This window comes from Convolutriloba macropyga, chromosome 3, assembly GCF_964194025.1.
Source record: "Convolutriloba macropyga chromosome 3, txConMacr16.3, whole genome shotgun sequence".
NCBI lineage: Eukaryota > Metazoa > Xenacoelomorpha > Acoela > Convolutidae > Convolutriloba > Convolutriloba macropyga.
Window position 1 is genome coordinate 77,544,598 of NC_134470.1, and position 24,225 is coordinate 77,568,822.

The window sequence follows — 24,225 nt, forward strand, 5'->3', positions numbered from 1 at the left end:
AGCCTGTTTTGCATAATGATCAGTTTTTTTATGTCCAAACACTGTTAAATCACGGGACTAAATTATTCGATAAATTCTCCCCTATTATTGGGGAGGTTGAAATATGAAATATCTCCCCACTTTTCGGGCGAGATTAACTTGCGGTAAGGAATCGTACCCTCTAATAGGCTGGGATTGAAGGAAACAAGAGTCAGTTGCCTTCATCAAATGCTAACTATTGAACCCGCGCAATTAGCATTGTGGATAATCTCTGAATGATTAGAATAGACAACAACTGGGCCAATAGGTGAAAAGCTATTGATCATCCCTGAAATTGATAATTTCGACCATCAGCTAACATTTCCATACTTTGCAGGATTTTTTGAAAATAGGTGTTAGACCGCTCATCAATTCGGCAGCAAGTGGCAGAAACAAAGTTTCATGTTAAGAACAGCCCTAGTCAAAAACTGACGGTTATCTTGTAAGATTCTTGCAAGATCTGGCACGAATCTTGTGAAATGACGTATAATATTGCAAGATATCTCTCAACATCTTTCAAGATAATCGTCTTTTGCAAGGTTATCTCCCACGATTATCTTGTAAGATCTTGCAAGATTCTTGCAAAGGACGATTATCTTGCAAGATATTACAAGATAATCGTCGGAGTTCGCCTAGGGAGCTTGGCTCATGTAGTCCCATTTTTCGTTCTTTGACTAGTTTATAGCTTTACCTGAATGCAATTCCGTCTCATTTATAATGCTTGGATGCAGAGGAGGAGTCACGGTTTCCTTAAAAGATGCTGGATGACCAGATTTCCACGATAGGGCCCCTGGCCTAACTAAAAATCCCCTGGTCTAGAGATTTTCCGCTATTGACTTTCGCTTTTCAGCATTTGGTGATAAATTGCCTGTTAAACATGCGGTAGAAAAAGCTTAGTCCAGTTTTATAATGTCTGTAGTTGCGAAAATAGAAACCAGCATTGAAAGTTGGTAAATTCGGTACCATTAGTGTCTTGAGATTTCATTATTTTTGGATTGCGAACATCTAAATTGCAAAAGCATAACCAGATGGTTAAATTTTAACAAGCCCCTCAATAAACTAATTGTAGTTAATATAAAACCCTATGTGGATAGTCGGAACCCTACCCATTTTCAGCACCATAATCTTTATTATTTTCATATTTCATCGAGCGCGTCGTCAAATGCAGTCCCGGATCCTAGTAACATTGCAAAACAGCGCTGAATCATAGTATTCTGATTCTGCATTTTTACTCTGAGCAGTACTATTATCATGTCATATTTTAGACTTTTCATGGTAAAATACAGGACCAAAAAAAGTTCTCTGAATTCTGTCTGCCGCATTGTAAATTTGCGGTCTTGAAACACTTGAGCAGTTAGAAAATTCATTTTTAAGATTGTAAGTTATGGTCAAGCTCAAAACCAAGGATTCTCAGTCCATTTTCAGAAAAAAAGTATCTATGAGGCTTATACTGCACATCATGAGTAGCAAGATAATCTTAGGATACACTGATACAGTACTGGGGGGACGATATACAATTGGAATACAATGTTTCAGCACTGATTTACCATGCCACTAGGGTCCAGGGTGTTTTCCCACCTTTTTTATTCACCCTCTGATCTGTATAGGTACTACCTAGTACTGCAGTGGGCAAAAACCCCCCTCCTGGTGGCTTGCTGGGTACCTGGGAACCTTATTGGACTGATGATAGAGACGAGAGCATGTCACCAGCAGGCATTCGTAGACAACCAGGAGAACATCATCATGCGTAAGTTGTGAAATATTAATGATATTCTAAAAGGTGTCCCGATTTTTCACCCAAACTTGTTTAACCAGCTATTATTTTACCCCTCTATCATTACACTCCTATTTTAGTTCGGATCTTTTCAATTTGTGCCCCCCCACCCCCCAAGATGCACGTGCCATATTTTAACATAATGATTTATTATGTAATGACACGTGTTCTGTAACTGGGGGGGGGGGGGGGGGGGGCTTAGCTCCCTTAATTCTGTATGTAATTCGTAATATTCCCAGGCTGAGGTCCCTAACCAAAAATTGGTAGGTCCAGAACAAAATAAACGCACAAGGGGGCTGGAATTCCACGGTCTGGAAACACGAATGAACGCACGAAAGTCTGGACATAGGTGCTTCTGAACGCACGAATAACGCACAAAATTTTTTTCGAACGCACGAAAGTCTGGATATATACTCACTTTTGAACGCACAAAACACGCACGAGATGTTTTTAATGCATTAAGGTCTTGACAGAGAAGTCTTTTGTCTGGGACGGTCTGGACATGCCCAATTTTGGTCTGGCACCTCAGCCTGGGTTATTATTAAATATTAGGAATATCTAGGGTTTGTTTGGCTTAAGAATTTCGGCATTAACACCCAAATACGGAGGGTTTTGCGATAAAATTTTCGGGGTGAAAAGCTAAGACAGTAGATCTGAGTTTAAATACTTGCATAAAATTGGATCGAATGATACATTATCCGATTAGAACTTTTTCAATCAAGTCTTTCCTTAGTTCAAAATTTAGACATCAGAACAATTAAATTGCAGAATCACAAATGGGAATTGTGAATTGTTATAACGAGAGAAAGCATGAAAAGGTACATGCATGATGAACAAATAACAACAAGTGAAAAAGATCAAGCATTAGTTTCACATTTCAAAATGGAGGAAAACTCGAAAAATCTTGATTAAATCTTGGCAAGATTTTGGATAACTACTAGTTATAAACTAGTTATAATAAAGCGTTCTATTACCCATTATCCAGATTCGGGTCAAGGTCTGTTCAAGATTTATTCAGTTTCGTTTCAAAACATGTTATGTTCTCCGATATGACAAAACTTACAACATCTTTGCTGCTCTTTTAAGAATATGCTGTCACGATTTGTCAAGGCACAGCATGGACAATGGGTTATTTTGGTCGTGGCGTGTTAAAGTCACTGCTTAAAGTGAGAATATTAGGACTCTCACAGCCTGTACCAGTCCACTCTTAGAGTGCAAACTAAATAAAGACATCGAGGAGTTGCATACCGGAGAGATCCCAAGCCTTTTTTAATTAATAATCCCCAGTGATTGGGGAATTTTTATCCTGTAAGATCTGATAAGATACTGATCAAAAATCTTGTAAGATCTTGTCTGGTCTTACACGATAAAAATTCAACCCTAGAGAATTTTAAACGTGTAAGATCTTATAAGATATTAATTCAATTTTTCGCAATTGTTATCTTATAAGATCGGATGAGTATCTTATCAGATCTTACACAACAAAAGTTCACGTAGGGCAGAATTTCTATTGTATAAGATCTGATAAGACATGTTTTAATGGCTTCAATATTGCCGTATAAGGTAGTGAAGTTCCTATGAAAGTAACAAATGATCGGTTAACTAAACAATTTTGCAAAAAAGATTGTCGATTCTATATTGGCGGCAGTTTTATTCTGAGTCTCAACTAGGTACTATGGCTCAACTTAGCAGTCCAAGATAGTTTTGGTCTTTGAAAAAAATCAGCTTAGTTTGATGATCACCGCTACTGAAAAAACCCCTGATACTCAAATAACCTTATTCACAATATCTTAAAAGTCTCAAAAGACAATATAAGATAATTTTCTCTTTGTTGCTCTGACACTTAAGTGTTGCATGCTGTAGTTTTTGGCTACTGCTTGAAAGTAACTCTGAGTTGTCTTCATTTTGAAGAACATGGCCCAATTAAAGAATTTTTATCGTGTAAGATAAGATAAAAATGTTATCAGGAAGATGAGTCATAGCTTTCCGAATGTTCATCTTACAAGATCTTATAGACTTTTATAAGTCTTACACGATATATATTTTTGTCAGCCAAATATGTTTTGTGTAAGATATTATAATGTAGAACTTTATCGTGTAAGATCGGATCAGATCTGATAAAAATATTTTATTGTGATAAAAAGATTTTATTCTGTTTAAGATCTTACACGATAAAAAATCTTAGATTTCTGGGGATAGCGCTGATATTGTATCAAAAAGATGAGCTACTGTTCGTTCTAAAATCAGATTTTTTTTTAAAATTATCATTTTCTTTTTTATTAACATTTTTTAAGACATGCCCAAGTTCGAGAGTTTCAGCAACGAATATAGATGATTCTTATCTGATCTTAGATGTACCCAATTTGTCACGTGCTGTACCCAGTAGTAACTTTGCGGGAAGATTAATTAGAAAACATATTCCAGTGTTGCTCACCATAATTGTCTTTCAGCAATTATACAAAGTCATATATGATTCTTAGTAACCCCTCCAAATTATATATGATCTGTATGAAATCTTGACAATTGTACTGGGATCATAAAAAATGATTGATGCTTTAAAATAGAGCGCAATAGATCAAATCAGCAAATCCAACCATACTTGCGGCCAGAAAGTGAACAAATGACCAAACGATGCCCTTATTAACAAAAGCATCTTAGTAATCATGTTTAGTCATATATGGTTTTACGGAATCTTGACAACCATACTAAGATCATAAGTAAAAAATTGATGCTGCTTAAAAGAGAAAAAAGCAATATATATTTACTGATTGTAAAGGAGTTACCATTCAAATTGTTATCAGAGGTGAAAGTAGGCAGAAACCTCTTAAAAGCTCCGAGAAAAATTTCAACTGTATGTTTCCATTTAAGCGATTTGTATTGGGTTTTTGTTGCTTATCACATCATCTTGAGTTACACATGTGTGGGGGGGGGAAATTTTCATCGTTTTAAATTTTATTGCCCAAAAGGGTTTTAAAAACGCATAAATTTTTTAAGTGTGAATAATCTGGAACATAGTTCAATTAATAATCATCCGATGGCATGATTAAAGAGTGGTCTGATTCAGAATCAGAACCGCCGGTGAAATTGGAAAACCTTCTGCTGTCATAGATGCGCATATTTGTTAGTTGAAATTTGAACCTTATTTGTTGAACAGAGGTAAATGTGTTTTTATTTTTTCTGTTCCCTCTTTTGCAGTTATGAGAATATGTGAACAGTTTTTTGCTCCTTACCTACTTAGATGTTAAATGTAATAATGTTTCTTAAGTTAATTACAGTGTCATATTTTTTTGATACAATGATTACTAACGACAATTGTTGATTTACCGTTAAAGATTAATCACTTAAAAATTATGAAAAAAAAAATCAAAAAGTTGAGTCACTAGACTTATTTTCTGTTGTGCGCAAGTGCTAATAATATCACCTCAAGTTAATTATATATAGAACCCTTTAATTCCAGACTTAAATTGATTACTATACGAATTTAAGCTATCTGGTACATTAGAAAGCAGAGTAAGGTTTAATCCTTGGCCAACTGCTTAAAACTGTCTGATTATAAGCCGTTGAAAATCTGATCAAAAGCTATGGTTTGCAGGTGATCTACGAAATAAACTTGTCGGTCGGACAAAATTTAATAGGTCGCAAGTTGAGTAAAGTAAAGATGGCTCCCATAGTCTGATCAAAGGTCAATATTTAAGTCGCAAAGTTTGATTAGAGGTCAAAGACGGGAGCCCCACGGACTTTTCACAGACCAATAAACTTGGGTCATAGTCTACTCTGAGACCAGCATCTGGGCGATGGTCTAGTTAGAGCTCAAATTTGGATTGCGGTTCGATCGGAGCCTTTTGTTTGACACGATCCGATTTGGGGGGCTAAAATAGTAGTGACACAGAAACAACTTAACCTTATACACAAAATAGTTAACTTCAAATTTGAAAGTTCGAACTAACGGAAGAATTATAAATATATACAACTCCTCGGCGAAATATTCAATTATAAGACCTTTTCCGTTTTTGCCCCCCCCCCCCCCCCTCCAGTATGTTATGCAGCCCCCAGTTACAGAGCACGTGTGTAATTACACAGTAAATTATTGTGTCAAAAAATGACAATTGCCTTTAGGGCGTTTAAATAATATGCACCCACTAAACGGGGGGGGGGGGGGGGGGACGGAAAAGATCCTAATATGTATATAACACTGTCATAGGAACTTCATTTTTTTAAATATGTTGACTTTTTATTTGTGCTTGCGACTGCTGGTGAGTGAGCTGACACTTTGTCCTTGACCTTTTACGGTGACCTTTGTTATCTTTTGTGCCTTTGTTAGTTCCTCTATCAAGTGGTTAGTCCACATCATGATCTGTTTGCTGACCTTGAACTTGCGGATGTTGCTCATTGACAGACCCTCTTCTGTACATTGGAGACAATTGACAAAATGCTAAACAAACAAAGAGGCTCGATAATATGCCCCCCCCCCCGTTTCACATTCGATAGGCGTGTGTGTACCATTATATGCCCTATCTCTTAGAAATATAAACGTTAGAGAAGTTGAAAAGAATTTTTTTCTTAAAAAAATATCAACTGAAAGTTGTTTTATTTTCCTGCTGTGTTTAAGCTATGAAAAACCATATTCGTTGGCAATTGTTTGAAAATGGTTTTTTTTGAAGAATTCGCGAAGGAAATTGTATTGAACTCATTGTATTTTATAAACTCATTGTTTTGAAGAAATACAGTCATTTTATTGACATTTAAGGTAAAAGGCTAAAACGAAACGTCATTTGATTTGCAGAGACTAGCTTTTAGAGCACGTTAGCATCTTTTACGTTTGATATGTACAAGTCTTATACATCTCAGATACGCAAAACATGTCTTCCTATCTTCCTATAAGCTGTTGTTTCATATCTTGAAAAATAAAGATTTTTTGCTTAAACTCTTTATATTTTGCTATCAATAGACCATTGCATTCCACAGCTGCCAGTTTTAAGGAATAATTTTTCCACAGCTGCCAGTACTCTCGTGAACGCTTTTTTGGCACGAATTTGAAAAAAGATATATCCATGAGTAAAGCGAATCAACTTAACTTTTTTTCAAAATTCCAATATATCTAGAAAAACGAATTTTTCAATTAGACAAAAAGAGAAAGTAGGAGACGGCTGAAACAACTTTATGATTCTCAAAATGACAAGGAGAAACTATTTTTTTAAAAAGAACAAGTAAATATAATGCATGTTTTTATTTTATGTTATTTTTATTATTATGTTATCTGTCAAATTGCTTGAACAAGGTTTTGTAGTGCACTTCATTTTGGTGACTTTATTTCCGTGATAAGATTTTGGAAATTAATCAACAGGCTAAGTTCTTGCTTCAAGTTTTGTCAAATTGTAGTGAAGTGTGCTATACTTAGTAACATGAGCATGATGATCTGGGGCTATTAGATTGAGAATTGTGTTATTATACGCGAAGCACGTGACTTAGACAACGTCCATTACATCAGTTGAACAAATTAATATGTAGTGTTGAATAACTACTACTTTAAGTTCACAAAATTGACCTGAGAATACCATCATAATATTACGCTAACTTGAGAATACCAAATTAGTTTTGATACCGCTGTAAACATCGTTATCTCTACTCAATAGGAACTTAGGAACTTAGAGACCACGTGTCCACATGTAGAAAAGGAGCTTCCACACTCGGTTAACGCCACTTTTTTTAAATTAATAACTATAGCTTTAAAACACACTCCCGTATCGTTTCCCTATGCTCGAATCTCAAATTTTGGAGATATATATTTTAATTTAACTGTGAACCGACTAAGAACCTTCTGAGACATCAAAATATCCAACACTTGTCTTAATTATTGGATTTTAAGTGAATCCAAATCTCACCATCTAACGTCTCTTAGTTTATGTCGTACAAAAAATAAACGTGCACTATCTTAAACGTATGCTACTTGGTCATTTGAATAACTCTATCTGTTCATGCTATTTGAATAACTCCATCTACTTTTACTGCTCAGCGCGCTTTTTCAATTGGTGGTAGACTATGTTTAGTTAGATTTTCGAAGATTTGGGTCTTCTCTAAACATCTATTAAGCTTTCTATTTCTTTTGTATGCTACAATTTAATTTTTCTTTTTTGTTTTGTATGCTACAAGTTGGAACTTCACGTGTGAAATAACATTACCAATGCTAATCGTTTCATCGGATTAGATTTCGATTCGTCAGGACAAAATGGAGGATGACGCGTTAAAGAAACGCTGAGAGAGGTCTTGTTAAGCAAAGTTTTCATATTAATTCCTGACCTGTTTGTTATTGATAATAACGTTGACAAAAATACTTACGATAACTTTTAACGAGCGCCGAGAAACGTTTTCAAGGTCTTATCCATATCTTTTTTGACAGTCTCCTGGTAGAAATCTTTTTGAGGTCCTCTGAAGACATCTCTTGACAATCTTTTGGCGTCTTATCAAGATTTGTCTTGAATATTTTGCGGTCCATTTTTGTTCCTCCTGGCCAATTGAACGCTTAAAAATGATTGTAAAACGCTTATAATTAGTGCTGACTGACCTTTTTTGAGTTGATGGCTAGAGCTCTGTCACAAGATAGACACACAAATGCTTTGTGAGTGTGTTTTTCACAAATGTGGTTTATGATCTCTCGAAGTGAACCATGAACCACAACTTTCTCTCGCGATCCAGCAGTCAGAAAAAGTTCTGCGTCTAAGTTGTCCGCTGAAAACACAATCAGAGAAGCGGTGAAGATTCTTGATTCCAGATTCTGATTCAGATAGGATGTTATCTGACCCAAAAAAATGTTGATTGTTTTCTATATTTTTCTCTTACAAAAAAGGTTGACAACGGTGATATCTTTCCGTAACTGTGTGTAAGTGAAAAGAGTGGAAAATATTTCCTGGGATTATAAGAAGCATGGGTTGACTACGAGAGCCATGTGTGTGTGTGTGGGGGGGGGGGGGGAGGGGACGGACGAGCTTTTTGTGAAAGATAGTTTGTGACTGTTTACTTTTGTGAAAGATATTTGTTTTCGGTTGAATAATTTAATAATTTAAACGCAAGTTTGGAACCTAGACCAAAATAACTTTCCGATTAGATCACAGTCGAAGCCCCATAGCTTACCTGGGCTAAGTGGTTTAAAGTTTTGTCATGTTTTTCACGGTAGTTCGTCCTTTATGAAATTTCATAAAGGAGAATAAAGTTTTACGACGAAGTACGTCATCTACTCAACAGAATACACGAGGTTTGCGCCATGTTTGTTTACAAATGCGATTAAATTGATTGGTGTTAGAAAAAATAATCAGATTTTTAAACAGCAGATAAAAATATTTTCTCAGTAAGAGATAAGTATTAAGGCGATTCAAAAGTGATTGCTTTAAAAGGCCTACTGGTACCGATCTCAAAGGAAGCTGCTATCTGCTATTGGTAAAAAATAAAGTTCAAGTAGCTTCAATTGTTTTCAGTTAAATTCTACTTATATTTAAATTACAGGACTAAGAATGTTTGCAATTTTGAGTTTGTCGCACCTGCCGGTGTGGGTTCTACTTCTTTTCACCCCTATTCATTTAACCCCCTATCATTTAACCCCAATTTTTTTCACCTCTCTATCATTTAACCCCTCTATCATTTCCCCCTCTTGCATTTTACCCCTCTAGCATTTCATCCCGTCACTTAGAAGTCGACATTAAAGGCAAGTTTTGTCATAATTAAGTGGATAAATTAGTGTGTGAAATAGTGTGATTAATTGTATCGAGCGCCGAACACTTAGAGTAATATTAGACAAATCTCAATTCTGCATTCAATGAAATTTGCAGCATTTCTGCATATCAGCGACATTTCTGAGTTTTTCAACCAGAGTTGATTACTCAAATAAATTATTATTAGTTTTAGGAATTTTTTGGCAAAATATGATTAATTTTAAAGATGACAGAAAATGTTTGTGGTATGGTTAAAAGTATGGTTCAGAAAGTATTAGCTGCGACAAACACAAAACTTAGAATGAGCTGCTAATAGAATTCAGGTACGTTTTAAGGTTTTTGGCACAAAAAAAAATCATTTAAACACTAAAGTGGGAGCTTTTGAAATTTTTATTGCTAGGAAAGAAGGAAAACATAGGAACTAATATGGTTCATGACAGAAGAAATCAATGATTTGTTTTCAAGTTTGTTTAAACTATTAGGTTGTGTACCTAATTTAACTGTTTCAAAAAAGAAACCATACTTGTAAAAGATACCAATTGAAAATAAAATAGAATTGTTACATATAAGTTATTCGGATTAAATGTTTCGACAGTAGCAATTTAACAATTTGTGCAATATTCAGAACTAAGGCGCTTAGAACTTGTTACAAAAGATTGCTTAGTCTTTCCATAACTTTCATGAAATTAGCCAACTAGACAAGTACTGGATCACCAGCTGATCTGTCTCAAATATGGAAACGTCACATTTAGGTTAGGTCCAATTTGACAGATAAGGGGTATGAAGCGTTTAATGTGAACAAATTTATCTCTAGAAATCAAAGAGTTTAGAGTGCCATATTTTCTAACAATAATTTATTTATGACATGAAATTTGCCCAATCTCAGATCTTACTGAGAAAAAAATACCTTCGCTAGATCCAGTTGTGTTTTGTTTGGAGGCGGATGAGTCATAATTGAATGATTCCCGTGCATCATGTATCTCCTCATCGTGTGAACAGATTCCACAGAAAACAGGATCGTCCGACCAGAGCTTATCGCTCAATTGCTCTGGTTTGACTAGAAAAAAGAGTGAATATTATTTTATGCAATAACTGGCCTTTGAGATGTAGTGTGTTGGATAGATTTGCGAAACGTTTTCTCGGCCACTTATACTAGTTTAATTTTTTAACTCCATTTTTTTTCGTTTTTGGTTGAAGACAAAATTTTTTTTGAATGAAATAAGTGATTTTGTTTTCTGTTCCAATTTTTTTTTTGTATATTGAAATGATTAATTTATTTTTTCAGTTTTTTTAATGATTTGATTTCATGTCAAGATACAAAGGCAGACATGTTTTGAAGCTTCGTCGGAATATTTTAAAAAATTGACAGAATTTATTGACAAAAAGTTATCATAAAAAAACCTGTTTATTCTAGAAAAGACGTCGGCAAAATATGCTGTTCTAGAGTCAGTTGAACAATTCCATGCAATCTTAACCGAAAAACTCACTGTTGCAGTTTACTTAGATCTTTTCAAGCTTTTGTTTTTTTTTTCACTCGAATATTGGTTTCCATTAATTTTCTGATGGTTTCAACACTTGGTGTTATCAGAAAGATGTTACGAAAATTTTGGTGTTCAAATCCACCACAAGCTCTCAATTTGTTTTCAAATAGAATATGGCGTGTGTTATTTGTTATATTTTTTGATAAAACATCAATTTCCTTCAAAAAAATTTCTATGCTTTTCGAATCACTTGTTGTATAGAATTAACTTTTTTTGGAAACCTACCGAGATAAGTTGAAACTTGAAACGTTTGATCCGGCAATTTGTTTGGGTTATAATTCTCTGTAATTCTTCTTTGGGTTATAATTCTTTTTTGGTTTATAAATTGGGTCTTAATTTCTTTATAATTTCGGCATAAGTGCATTTCACTGAAAATCAACTGAAGAACGTTGATAAGTTAGCAAGAACTAACAAAATTATTTGTTTAATCAGCTTGAGACTTTTATTTTATCTTTGAAAAAAAAACATTAGTATTTGAATGATGCGAATATCACTTTTTTCTTTTTCTCGAGTTTGTTTAATAACCCTTTTGTTTTATGTGTACATTATTTTTTTCAAAATGGAAATTAACAACAAAAATTGTAGGAATAATTCCTTCTTTCGATTCTAGTTTTGTTATAATTTCAGATATTTGTTTTTCTTTTGGCCCCGTTGTTTTTTGAAGTATTTCTGAATCAATGCTGTTTTGGCGCGATTGATTATCAATAATATTTTTTAAAATAAAAAATGCCTTCTGATGTGATTCTTAGCCCGTCTGAAGTGATTTTTTTCTCTATAAAGAAAGCGAACAAAACGATTAATGACTATTTGCGGGAATGAAACGCTTTTTTGAAAGGTAATTCGATTCAATTGTTGTTTTATTCAGTAGCTCGGCAGTAAAAATTCACTTCAAAATTTCACTTAACTGACCATCAAAATAATTTTTGATGTGAAAAGGCAGATATGGTTGACACGTTTGTGCAGAAAAGATAAAATCACCTTTTAAATATTGTATTTGAATTGAATCTGAGCTTGTTAAATTTTTTGTAAAAAATTTTAGTAGACATTGTCCGTTTTTCAAAGTAAAGATTTTACGTTGTCTTTACCTTTGTATTTTTGTAAATTTGCGAACTTCAAAAAAATCAAACAAAAATTAGGCTTCCTTTGCTAATTTTGCTGTGCTTGCAAACGTCATGAACGGCTAAAACACGGATCTTTCATACTGTAGGTATCTTATTATGTAACTGCAGAGTAGAATATTGTTTTTGTTTCTTTTTTCCCTATAAATTATCAATGAGAAATTAGCGCAGTCTTTAAATAATCAGTTGAACACCATTCTATTATTTCTTCGAAAAAAATTCATTTATAACGCTTCTTTAAATTGCTTAATCTTCACTTTATGACACTATAATGAAAATGAAAATATCTCTTTGCTTTCCCCTTCCATAAGACATATTCAAAATTTCTGCCAATTTTCGTCAACTTTATTACTATAGATTTTTATCGAGTTTTAATTACTGTTATACTTATTTGTTCAAAAAGTTGTTTTCATACGCTTTGTCTTTTTTTCGTGAAAGACTTAATGTGAAGGAATCGACTAGTTTTAGGGATTTTTGAATGTTAGAGTTAAACTTGAAAACTGACATGACATTTTACAATAATGAAAGCCTCTTTGTTTATGAATGCTGAGAAGTCAACAATGTTATGTTTTAGTTTTGCGTTCACATCCACAAAATCCGCAGACTCTGATGTTACAGATCACAAATTTTTCAAGTTTTAATCAAGCTGCAACCGGCTTAAGTGAAATCATATAAAGAGCAGACAAGGTTAAATTTCTCATTCAAAACCATCCATGAGGGTTTTCAATTTTAAGCTTGTTTTCATTATTTATTGGCCTGTGTGTGTGTGTGTGTGCGTGTGTGTTGTGTGTGTGTGTTCGAAAAGTTTCTGCGTTATAAACGAGCTGCGTTATAACGGAGCTCATAGCGGAGCGTTATAAAAAGGAGGTGTCTTTCAATGTCCGCCTAATAACGCCGGTAGCTAACGCACAGAGAACATCAGTACTGAATCAGAACAATTTCATAGAAAATTTGGTTTTCAGTACTGATCGAGAACGATTTCAGAGTAATTTCTATCGATTCTGAAACATTTCTAAATCAGAGGAAAATTCAGAATGCATTTCTGCTTTGGCTCTGAAACAAAATAAAAATCAGAAATTTTTCTAAACACTGCAGACGCACACAATAACTTCTCATCGGCTTTTCAACAGTTTTTAATAGAAAGTTAGGTAGAGGCGCTCGTGAACAACTGACAAATTCTTACTGTCATGTTTGTTGTACAACACTTCGACGACCTGTTTGCTGCAAAGCTTTCTGTGTTGTCTGTGGTTCTGCCAGTCCTCTGGTCTCTCAAATGTCTGTCTGCATACCACACATGCCCACCTGCACACACTCTGGTCACAGTTGTCAAAACTCACGTAGTGCATTCCGTATAAGAACTAAAAATGGTGGACATTTTTTTTCCTGAAATGTAAATTCTATTGATGCCAAATTATGATTAAATATATCCAGTAGCAAAGTAACAAATTTTTTGGATGGTGGATAAAAAATTAGAAATTACTGCTAAAAATGCCGAAAAATGAGGTCCGACGTTGAGGTCCAAACCAAAATTTTGGTCTGATCAGACTTTCCAGACGGAAATTATCTCTGATCAGACTTTCCGGGACGGAAATTAACCCTGATCAGACTTTTCAGACCGCCTTAAAATGGCCAAATTTGAAAGATTAGCTTAGAAAAACATGATGACACATGATTACTGTTAGAAATGAAAAATTATTACTGAGTGTACTGTCTGTCATTTAACTATAGTCACAGACATTTACACATACAATCAATAATATTTTCAGACATTTAATAGTACAGACATTTAACAATACAATCAATAATAACTTTTTAACTCTCAGTGTTATCATGTGTGACTATGTTTTTTTAAGCTATAATCTTTCACCTTCGGTCATTTTTAGGCCGACTTGGGGCTTAATTTTTCAGCATTTTAAGCATTTTTTTTCTAATTGTTTATCGGCCATATAAACACAACTTTTTAAGCTTACCTGAACGCAAAGTGAAAGAGATTGTTGTGATTTTTGTAGCTGAAGTCAGCCAGGGTTTAATTTTTTAATTTTTTTTTTGTTTAAACAAGTCAATTGAAAATATAACCCGGGGGTTAAATATTACAAGTTTAAAATTATATATACAAAATTAGTACATTGTTAAAAATCAAAATTAGTGGTTCCGTTTTTTAAAGGTAAAAATAACTTTTGAAGCCACCAACGTTCCTTTCCAACGGTACAAGTTTGAATTGTTGGAGCAGATGCTGTTTTAACATGCGTTTATATTGAATTTCAGTTTGATCAGATTATAATTTTTTCTTTATTATTTTAATATTTTTGCTATATATATCAAGCAACGTGTGATGAAGAGAATAAAGAAAATATCACAGCGTAAATCATTTACAATGCTAAAAATTACTTTTTAAAATAGTTGAAATTCTATGAAGGTTCATTTTGTTTCTCAATTTGCGCTTATTTCTTTTGAGTTCAGCATATTCAACCTCATTGGACGTCCGTGCCCCATATTTGCGCATTAAAACACCTTGTTAGAAAAGACTCATTTTAAATTGTTGGACAGCCTCTGCATAGTTATTTATCCAGTGTTTTTAATACGGACTCACCGCCCACCCACCTGTTTACAATTGGGTTTGAAAGCGAACTTTGAGTTGTTCCAAAAATAAGTGTAATAGTCGGTGTGTTGTTGTTCTAAATGGGCTAGGAAGACATCTGCTTTTGTGAAAGTGACCCCGTCATCACATTTCATCATGTGACAGGTCACTGGGGTGGAAAGGGTACATCTTTTGTGGATGTTGAGGTGAAATAAGGACAAGCTGTAGACTAAACAATTTAAAAAAACATAGCCGACTAAACTTCGGAAGAATTGCTCTCGAACGACTAGTGGGAGCTCTAATCAATTGCAGCTTGCTTCAGTCGGGGGGGGGGGGGGGGGGGGGGGGGCTAAATCTGACTAAGAAGTTCTATAGTGGGCTTCAAATAACCACATTAGAGGTTAACATATACTACTGTTAAGATTTAAAGTGAAAAAATGGCACCAGTTTCGGCGCACTTTTCATTTGACTTTTAGTATTAAATCGCCGCTAATTGAGTTCAGCTGCTTGAAATTGTGATTGAGAGAGAATTTTAGATCACGTGAAATGCAAAAAGTCAAGGGCGTAAAAGTCAGTCGAAAAGTCAAAATTGTCAAGCGAAAATTTTTCGTGAAAAAGACACACAAGTTTACAATAATTGCTATGAACTTCGTTCAGGAGCAATTGAAAACCTTGGGTGTATCCAGCATGATAAATGTAGAAAAACGTTGTTGAGAAATGGCCGTATCAATCGAAGCCAATTTTTTTTTGCGTCAAAGGTGAAAATTTTTAAACCGAATAACATCACTTTTCTTCTCTTTAAAGATATAACTAACTGGAAATAAAATTCAATTAACGAATTAAGTTTTATTTCCAGTTAGTGTTGTTATTGCATAACAAAAATTGTTATGCCAAGGGATGAACGATTTTTTTATCACCAAATAAAGTAATATGGTTAACACATGAGTGTGCCCCCCCCCCCCCCCAAATCCCGTGAATTGATAACTGTCTGATCACCAATGAAAAGTCTATCCTGTGATGTGGCCTTTAACTTTTCCATCAATATACTAGGATTAGTATCAGAACATGCCTTACTTCTACTGTAGGGAAAATAGACATTGTCCACCATAAGTTCCCCCTCTGCCTCTAAGAAGGGAAGTTTGCATTCGGGGTGCTGCTCCTCACAGATATACGTACCAAAGTGTCCAATCCAGAGTCTTGCTAAAAAAGCCTCAAGAACCAATCAAGACCTCTGGATTTTCCCATCCTATGAAAATTATAGCCCCCTCTCCCTCCCCCCCCCCCCCCCCCCCCAAAAAAAAAAAAACAAAATGGAAAGTTTGTCTTAATTGCCAGATCTTGATAAAACATTGTTATATTGTTATGTTACGTATGATTTTGCGCGATTTTTGTACACGTTACGAGCCAGCGCCCCTGCTAAGTAAAATAGACCATTTGCTCCATTTTCCCTCTTTAATTTTAAAAAATGTATCTTAGCACATCCAAAGATGAGTTGCTAGGGCCAAACCAGCTCTGGTCAGACCGTCCAGACTGAAATTGGGTCTGATCAGACCGAGTTGAGTCGCGCAAAGGGGTGCCAGACCTACTTCGGTCGCACACTAGGGGTTTAAATTGCACTTTGGTCAGACACTGCGGCTAGCCAGATAGTAATCAACAAGCTAGTTTAAAGCAACAATCCTTAACGTTTACGTTTAAAGTAAAACAGACCATTATTCGGGCCAGTATATTCGGGTCCAGTGCAAGTTAACTGCTCTTTGGTGCCAAAAATATCTCAAATTAAAAAAATCCATTTTCAAAGTGTTTAAGAAGTGTGATGATTTCATTATTGCTGTGTGTGGTAGATTGGTACCAATTATAATCTGCAGATAACCAATTATAATCTGCAGATAACCAATTATAATCTGCAGATGACCAATTATAATCTGCAGATATTGAATTAATTGAACTTTATCAAAGAGTGCAACAAATTAAGAAAACTTCTACATTTGTTGAACAAATTAAGTTCAACAAATGTGAAATCATCTGAAAAGACGCACTAAGGTGCCAGACCAATTTGAGTCGCGCACTGGACATTTATACATTACCAACCAGTGCCCTTAGTCATAGATTTTAATTAAAATTGAAGTGATTTGTGGATTTTTGAGACAAAGGTATTGTAAAAGTACAATACTAATTATATTGTTCTATTATAGTTTAATTTAAATTTTTTAATGATTTCATTAAACAGTGCTAACGTTCTTCCTGCAAAATTCCTCCTAGGATGTAATGCTTCACTCTGGCCAATTCTGTCACCCCTATGTCTCTTGTAGGTCTGCTCACACTCACTAAACACAATACACACAACAGTCATGGTTATATAAAAAAAGCACATGTGCCTGGAGGCTTTAGAAGTTATATGCCCACTAAGCGAGAGGGGGGGGGGGGTAGGGCAGAAAAGATCTATTTTTTTCTTTTTATATAATTTGCAAAAGGATCAAATCAAAAAATAATCAAGAAATGAAACCAAATGAAATCAAATATGTTTTTTGCACAGTGTGCAAACGAGTTACTAATTGAACATAAAGATAATTGATGCTCAAATCTATTTAAAAAACAAATGCCAAAAGTAATTAAAACGATCATTAGATCTAATTTTTTTAAACAAATTTTGGTCCAAAACCCTTTGAATTTGGTCCTGTTTCTTCATTTTGTAAAGTCAGTTAACTTTGCCATATAAGATTGGCATGCATATTGATTGTTTAATTTGATATTTTCGTTTTCGAAGTATTGTGTAACGTGTCTTACTGGTGCTTAGCATGCTTTGTCGTGGACTTGGTTTGCTTGACCGCTTTCGCTTCTTCAAAGCACTTTTCAAACCTAAACACAATTTAACTTCGTTTTTGCAACAAAAAAAATATTTGAAAAATTAGATTAAGAGCAGTAATAGCGCTGACCTTTTAATTTCCTTTCATTCGCTTTTAAGTCTGGCACCTCAATGGCACTCAGGTACGACTTCTTCTGACTCAAAGGGTCCCCTAAACGGACATATTGCCTAAATTACACTTATCAATAGCTACTTTTTGATTGTGTTCACATTTTTACTTAATTCTAATCCAATTGTGTGACAAAATTCGACCTAAATTTTAAATTTAATACCGATAGGTTTGAGCATCAATTATGACGATTCAGTAGATTGGCACAAAAATTAACATAAAAATATTAAAACAATACTTTAGGACAAAACTTCTGAGAATTTGAGTGACATCTATTGGTAAAAACAAAATATGATCGCCGAACTTAGGATAAATTGGGTCTTTCCTACAATTGACCCCGGCATGGTAGTCAAAAACAGTGATTGGTCAAAAAACAGAGACATGGTATTATACAGTGATTGTGGGTTATGGATTTTCGCAAGCGGAATAAAAAGCGTTTTTAGGTAGGTAGAATTAATTTCTCAAAAAACGAGAGAATAACAAAATGACATTTTTGTAGGATTTTATGATTTACCGGAGAGATCTGATCATTTGATCAAGATGGTGATTTGATTTTGGGGATGAAAAAATGCACAAAAATCAGTTGTATATATACCCATTATAAGTGGGTGAAGGTCAAGAGACACTATTCTTAGCACTATGATTTATAGTGGGGGTCGAAAAGGTACCCCAATATGGTTTGCTTCTGCAAATTTGCTAGAAATCAGTCGCCAGTTAGAGAACAATTAGAATTTGTTTACACTTTTCTTCGTTCACAGTTCCGATGGTATCATAATCATTAAATACGTGCTGCGAGATTTTATATCTGGGAGATTATAATCTCATTCTAATCTAGATTGATCCAATTGAAACAAATGTACATTTTAAACTCCATTTACTAACAATTCATTTTATTAAATTTTGTGACTGTTGTCGTTGTCTAATTAATCTGGTATGTTAAACTTTCTTTCTAATAATTCTAACTAAGTTTAAGACTATAGTTTGTTTGAAACTCTAACACCCCGACTAAGACTTGATACAATTGCGTTGAGTCTGTTGCCAGCAAAATTTTGGCGAATTTTTCCACCTTCGATGCGGGCGAAAATTTTGTGAAGATGTCAGCTGCCAAGTTGTCAGTAGGAATTTAATGAATTGAATTAATCCCATCTTCAGTCTTGTCTTAATGAAGTGAAAATCACTCTCAATGTGCCTGCTTCTCCTGAGCCTCACTGGGTTTTGGCACAAATTGAAACATTTGTGCTTGTCATCTCCAATTGCTGTTGGATGTTTCTGTTGGATGCCGAAATACTCCAGAAGCTGTTTGAGATACCATGCGCTTTGAACTGCTGCTGCTATGCACTGATAGTCAGCTTCTGACGAAGAAAGAGCATCTGTGGCTGAGTGATGTGAGCTGCGCCACGTCCCGTCCGCTGAGCTCGAAGTATTGGACCGTCGTTGATTTTTTGTCGTTCACATTTCCAGACCAGTCGGCATCACTTCACCCACTAAATCATAACTAGTCTGTCTTGTGTAGGTAAGTTATAAAGCTTTTAGATCTTCAAGATATCGCAGATATCGTATTTCGAATAGTTAGTGTTGATTGGTAGGTGCATTTATGTCCGGACAGAACGCTGACTGTGAACATAATTTATGTCCTCGTATGGTTGGCCAGTTACGGAAGTGATCCAACCAAGAATTTTGGATCTATTCTGTTTTGCCCCCCCCCCCAGATTAGTGGGATCAAATTTTTACGCCCCCAGGTGCACGTGCGGTTTTTACATAGCAACGTCCTATATAACAACATATAATTTGTAACGGGAGGGGGGACACTGGAGGGTCCGAAACAGAAGAGATCCAGAATTTTATTTTTTGTAAAACCTTTTTATCCACCTCTTTGTCTCCGTTCTGTACTATCTGAAGCTTCAAATCAAAGTCAATTAGATTTCTTGAGGGCTTGCGGTGATCCATTTGAAACCGCTCAAGTATTGTCCTTTTGTGGCGTTCTTGGTCACTTTGCCCTCTTCTCGTCTGACTCTTAGACTCAGAAACCAGTGTAGTCTCCCTCTGTCTTCGAGGTGGAATATTGCCTTGAATGATTGTTCTTGCTTCTGGTGAACCACTTTGTTAGTAGGAAACTTGCCACTACATTATACCAGCTGTTAGCAGCTTGTTTCAAACCATAAATTGAATTATTTAGTCGACATTCTACTAACTTATCTCCAACTGGTCCTCTTTTTACAAACTTCTGTGGCTGTTTCAGATACACCTCTTCCTCTATTGATTAGTGCAGGAATGCCGTCTTGATATCAGGTTGGTGCATCACATGTCCCAGCTTTGCTGCTGGTTGAAGTAGAATCCTGAGAGTCTCTGGATTACGAAGAGGCGGGAAATTCTCAAAGTATTCCAGTCTTTCCAGTTGTTTGAAGCCCTTCGCCACATATCGTGATTTGTATTTTGTCTACTTGACCCTATTGAGCACTGGGTCTTCACTTCATTTTGGAGACCCATTTGCCCGGTTTGATTTCCTTGTCTGTGTTTGGTTTCAGTAGGTCCCACGTATCCTTGACTTGGAGTTTATAGACTTCGTCCTTTATTGCCCGATGCCACTGGTCCAATTGTTACCATGTTTGGATTCGTAGATTGTTTTGGGTTCTACGTAGTCACCCTCAGTCACAGCAAGATGGGCTCTGATTTCTGCAAAAAACTCCTAAAAGTTCCGTGCTTGTGTCTCTCGTCTGGTCTCTGCTCTGTCCGCGTGATCTAGTGCAGCCTCATTGAAACCAACTTTTTCTGAGTGTGAGAAGTCTTCTGTGTCACTGTTTTCCAGTGACTCTGTGTCTCGATAACTCCCTCTTGTTGTAAATCTTTCATCTAGTGCAGCATCCACAGCATCCGCAGCATCCGAGGCATCTCGTTTCAATGTCGTTTCCTGCGTTTTCATGCTCTCCGCGTCATGTCACTCCTCATTTAGTGCAGTAGATGGACCCTGTTTCTTTTTCTTGCCATCGTTTCGATGAAAAAATCTGGGTGCCAGATCCCCAGTTGCTCTAACCCCTCATCTAGTAGGTCAGGATATCTGTGTTGTCAGGGATTGAGCCCACTTCGGACACATTGATGATCAATTGGGGAACTGCCATCGACTTGCTTGTGTAAAGGTATGTGGACCAAGTATCCATTGTCTCCGTCAGTCTAAACCCCAATTTTTCTTCCGGTGCCTTGGGTTCTAGTTTGCTGACGTCTCTGTCCTTCTTCCTTATGGAGACTGTGCAACTAAAATTAGATAATTCACCAATTGAGAACATAGGTTTTATAACTCGCATCAATTCTGCTGTGCGTTTTTTTCCTCGTCTCACAGCCAGGTTTTGTGATCCTCACTGCGTGAAGAATTGCTGCTCGCGACATCTTCTTGTGAAGTCCCGAGCAAGCATGTTGCTATTCTCGGAAGTGAAGCTATGTCACCCCTCCATGCATATTGAGAGTGATAAAAGGGTTGAGGAAAAGGCAGGCACACAAAAAACTCTCGAGCTCTCATTGAATTTCGCCATCGTTTGAGGGTATGCTTATAGTCACTCAGATTCTGAGCACCACTCAGGAAGCCTCTCCGTTGGCATTCCTGACTAATGATTTAAACTAAAAAGTCCGGAAACGCGTCAGGTCTGTCACTATGAGATCTGTACAAGCACTGTCTCCACTGTCCACCAGCAAGAATGCTGTCTTTCACTGCGTAAGAGCTGCCCAGTACTCTTTGTCTGGTGTAGACAATGTTGGACCAACTGCCACTGACTCATACTTGCCTCCATCTCTTTGTCTTTTGCATGCCCTGTCTAGGTGACGCTTCTCACCACACTTGCCGCATTGTGCTCTCTACTTCCCCTGCAAATTTTGGCAAGGTGTCCAGGGATCCCACACATAAATTAGTTTCCTCTCATGGGTCGCTTCTTAAACTCAGGCTTCACCGCCAGTGCCACCGAACCATTTTGTCCCATTTGTCTCTGTACTGTGCTCTCATGGATGTTCTGCAACCTTTTCTTCAACTCCTTGAGTTTCGTTGCCGGGTTGAAGTTTTGCCGTATAGCAAAACTTGTTCAGGTCATTGGACGACCAGTGAGGACCAAAGAGTTAAAGAGTTTCTCTGAAAATGCTACCCCTGCTTCTTGTAGCCTTGTGAGTAACTCCTGTCCTCTGATGAAGAAGCTGTCCAAATCCTCAGAATCCTGGAGCTTCATTTGAGTGAGCTGTGCCACCAAAGTCACCATTGTTGGCGGGACCACTTTCTTAAATCTTTCTGAAAAAAGCGTCGCTTCCAAGTATTTGCTCCATCTCTGATGCCGTCATCACCCACAAAGTCATGCCTCATCAGCATTAGAGTTGTTACATTTGGAGTCAGTGCCAGATGGCACCACACATTGTTTCGTTTCTCCTTGATGTCTGCAACTTCCTTGTTATATGCATCTTTCAGCACCTTGTGGTTCCTCTTATCATTTCTTGCCGCATTGGCTAGTGGTGCAGGCTCATTGGGTTGCTCCTCTGTCTCAAGTGGTGATTTGCAAAGTCCTTTCGTCTGCATCATCCCCACAAATCTCGAGCTCCAGATTGAGAGTCCTGTTCTTTCCCTCTGTAGGTCAGCAGCTTCACTGTTTTTTGATCTATCGTAGTTTGAGCCGGCAAAACAGTTGTGAAAAGAAAAAGTAATAAGCAGAAACGTCTTATGACTGTCAACAACAAGTTTGTTTTGTTTTAGAAATTTTTTAATGAATTATGATAATTGCTGGGTCCATAAGCCGTTAATTTAAGGAGTTTTGCAGGCGGTATAAAAAGCGTTTTTTACTAAGTAGAAGAAATAATTTCTCGAAATATGAGAAAATAACAAAATTTTGTTTTTGTAGAATTTAGAGATTTACTGGAAAGATTTGATTATTAGATCACGATGGTGATTTGAATTTGGAGATGAAAAAAGGCTCAAAAATCAGCTGTTTATAAACCCATTGTCAGTGCGAGAACGTCAAGATACAAAAACTAATCTTAGCACTATGATTTATACGGTGGGTCACAAGGGTTACCCGATATGGTTTGCTTCTGCAAATTTCCTAGAGATCAGTCGCAGAGTGATACAATAATTAGTATTTATTTACTCCTTTCTAAGCATTCGTTCACATTTCCGGTGGTATCTCACGCTAATGATAGTTATCTAGATTCATCAGTTTGAACCGAATATTGGTTCTAAGCACCATTTATTGACGATTCATATATTTAAGTTTTTGTGACTTGAAAAATAAAAATTTCGTGATTTAATAATTTTTTGACCTAATAATTTCGTAAGTTAATCTTTCTTTCTTAATATTCTAATTAAATTTGGGACTATAGTATGATCGAATTCTAACAGTGATGTAGTCAATAATTTCGAGGGGGTTGTTATAATGGGAAAGACGCAAAAAATACTTTTAGATGTATTATGTCCTTTTGACACTTTATTTTAAATTTCAGTCTTGCAGAATGGCTTTAAGGCAGAATGCATTATACTATTAATCAATCGCTAGAATTTCAACTTGCAAAAAACTCCCAGTTTCTATTTTTGGAGGAAAAACGTTGAAACACTCTCTTTGGGAAAAGTCAATAAATTATCAACAGAAGAGGTTAGTTTTAATAATAATGGAATTTTTTTATGTCGCAACGGCCATTTTGTTGTTCTGTTCATATGTAAATAACGTGGGATCTATTCTTTTTCGACCCCCTGTGTTTTTAAAGCCTCCACTTACAAAATTTCTGTTGGTATTTCCAAGTTACGTTAGATGTTTAAGGACATAAAAGTTATATGCCCACTAACCTGCTGGGGGGATGGGGCTAAACCGAATAGATCCCATGAACATAACTTTCGAAAACGTTTGTTATAGTTTGGATTTTTACTGGTTCAACCCCCCCCCCCCGGCTTAGTGCACCCATTAAGCTGAGGGCACCAACAAAAAATATCCATGAAATTTTTCGGATCTATTCTGATTTTTCCCCCACCCCCAGATTATTGGGCTGATATTTTTTAAGCCCCCCAGGCGCACGTGCTATTTTTTTTACATAGTAACGTGCTATATAGCAGCAGATAATTTGTAACTGGGGGCGTAAAAAACACTGGGGGCCAACACAGAATAGATCCAATTTTTCTTAAGTCACCAACAACCTGAACTCTTACCAACCCCATTTTAAAGTGGTCTCTCTTGTGGGTGTTTTTGCGCCTCCCTTCTTAGCCCCTCCAAGGGTCTTTTTGCTCTTTACCCCACCAACTCCAGTCGCACTTTTCACACTTTTCAACGTACTCTTCCGTCCCCTCCCCTTCCTTGTCACCACCATCGTGTATTGTTGCAAAAAAGTGTAGTATAATTATCGAAATCAAATTATTATATAATCTGGTTCATTATCAAAAATAAAAAATTGTAGACTGCATTAGAAAAAAACAAAAATTGAGCTATTAAATAATCTGCACGTGTTTTTTGAGTCTCTATTAAAAACAGCAGACACGAAAACAAAGGAGAACAATATTTGGTTTCTTTCCT

The 24,225-nt window shown here is 36.1% G+C and overlaps 2 protein-coding genes across 6 annotated transcripts in view; one reads left to right on the top strand and one right to left on the bottom strand.

Annotated features, from left to right (window-relative positions):
* Nucleotides 1–24,225, top strand: part of LOC142336477 (adenosine receptor A3-like) — a 72,587-nt gene that overhangs the window by 43,676 nt on the left and 4,686 nt on the right. For all 3 annotated transcript variants that reach the window (XM_075385350.1, XM_075385349.1, XM_075385351.1), the window contains exon 4: nucleotides 1,626–1,765. In XM_075385350.1, the coding sequence (XP_075241465.1) occupies nucleotides 1,626–1,765 (140 nt within the window). The remainder of the gene's footprint in view (nucleotides 1–1,625; nucleotides 1,766–24,225) is intronic.
* LOC142336476 (uncharacterized) lies at nucleotides 5,944–24,100 on the bottom strand. Of its 3 annotated transcripts, XM_075385345.1 has the most exons (10): nucleotides 23,869–24,100; nucleotides 17,666–17,746; nucleotides 17,517–17,588; nucleotides 16,967–17,056; nucleotides 15,807–15,932; nucleotides 14,756–14,961; nucleotides 13,338–13,512; nucleotides 10,403–10,552; nucleotides 8,355–8,518; nucleotides 5,944–6,224 (listed from the first exon to the last, which is right to left on the bottom strand). In XM_075385345.1, exons 1-10 carry the CDS (start codon nucleotides 24,020–24,022, stop codon nucleotides 6,024–6,026), a joined length of 1,419 nt encoding a protein of 472 aa, XP_075241460.1. In that variant the 5' UTR covers nucleotides 24,023–24,100; the 3' UTR covers nucleotides 5,944–6,023. The 3 variants fall into 3 exon arrangements, with proteins under 3 accessions (XP_075241460.1, XP_075241461.1, XP_075241462.1); XM_075385347.1 differs by lacking the exon at nucleotides 8,355–8,518 and having other exon boundaries at nucleotides 5,988–6,224; XM_075385346.1 differs by lacking the exons at nucleotides 17,517–17,588; nucleotides 17,666–17,746.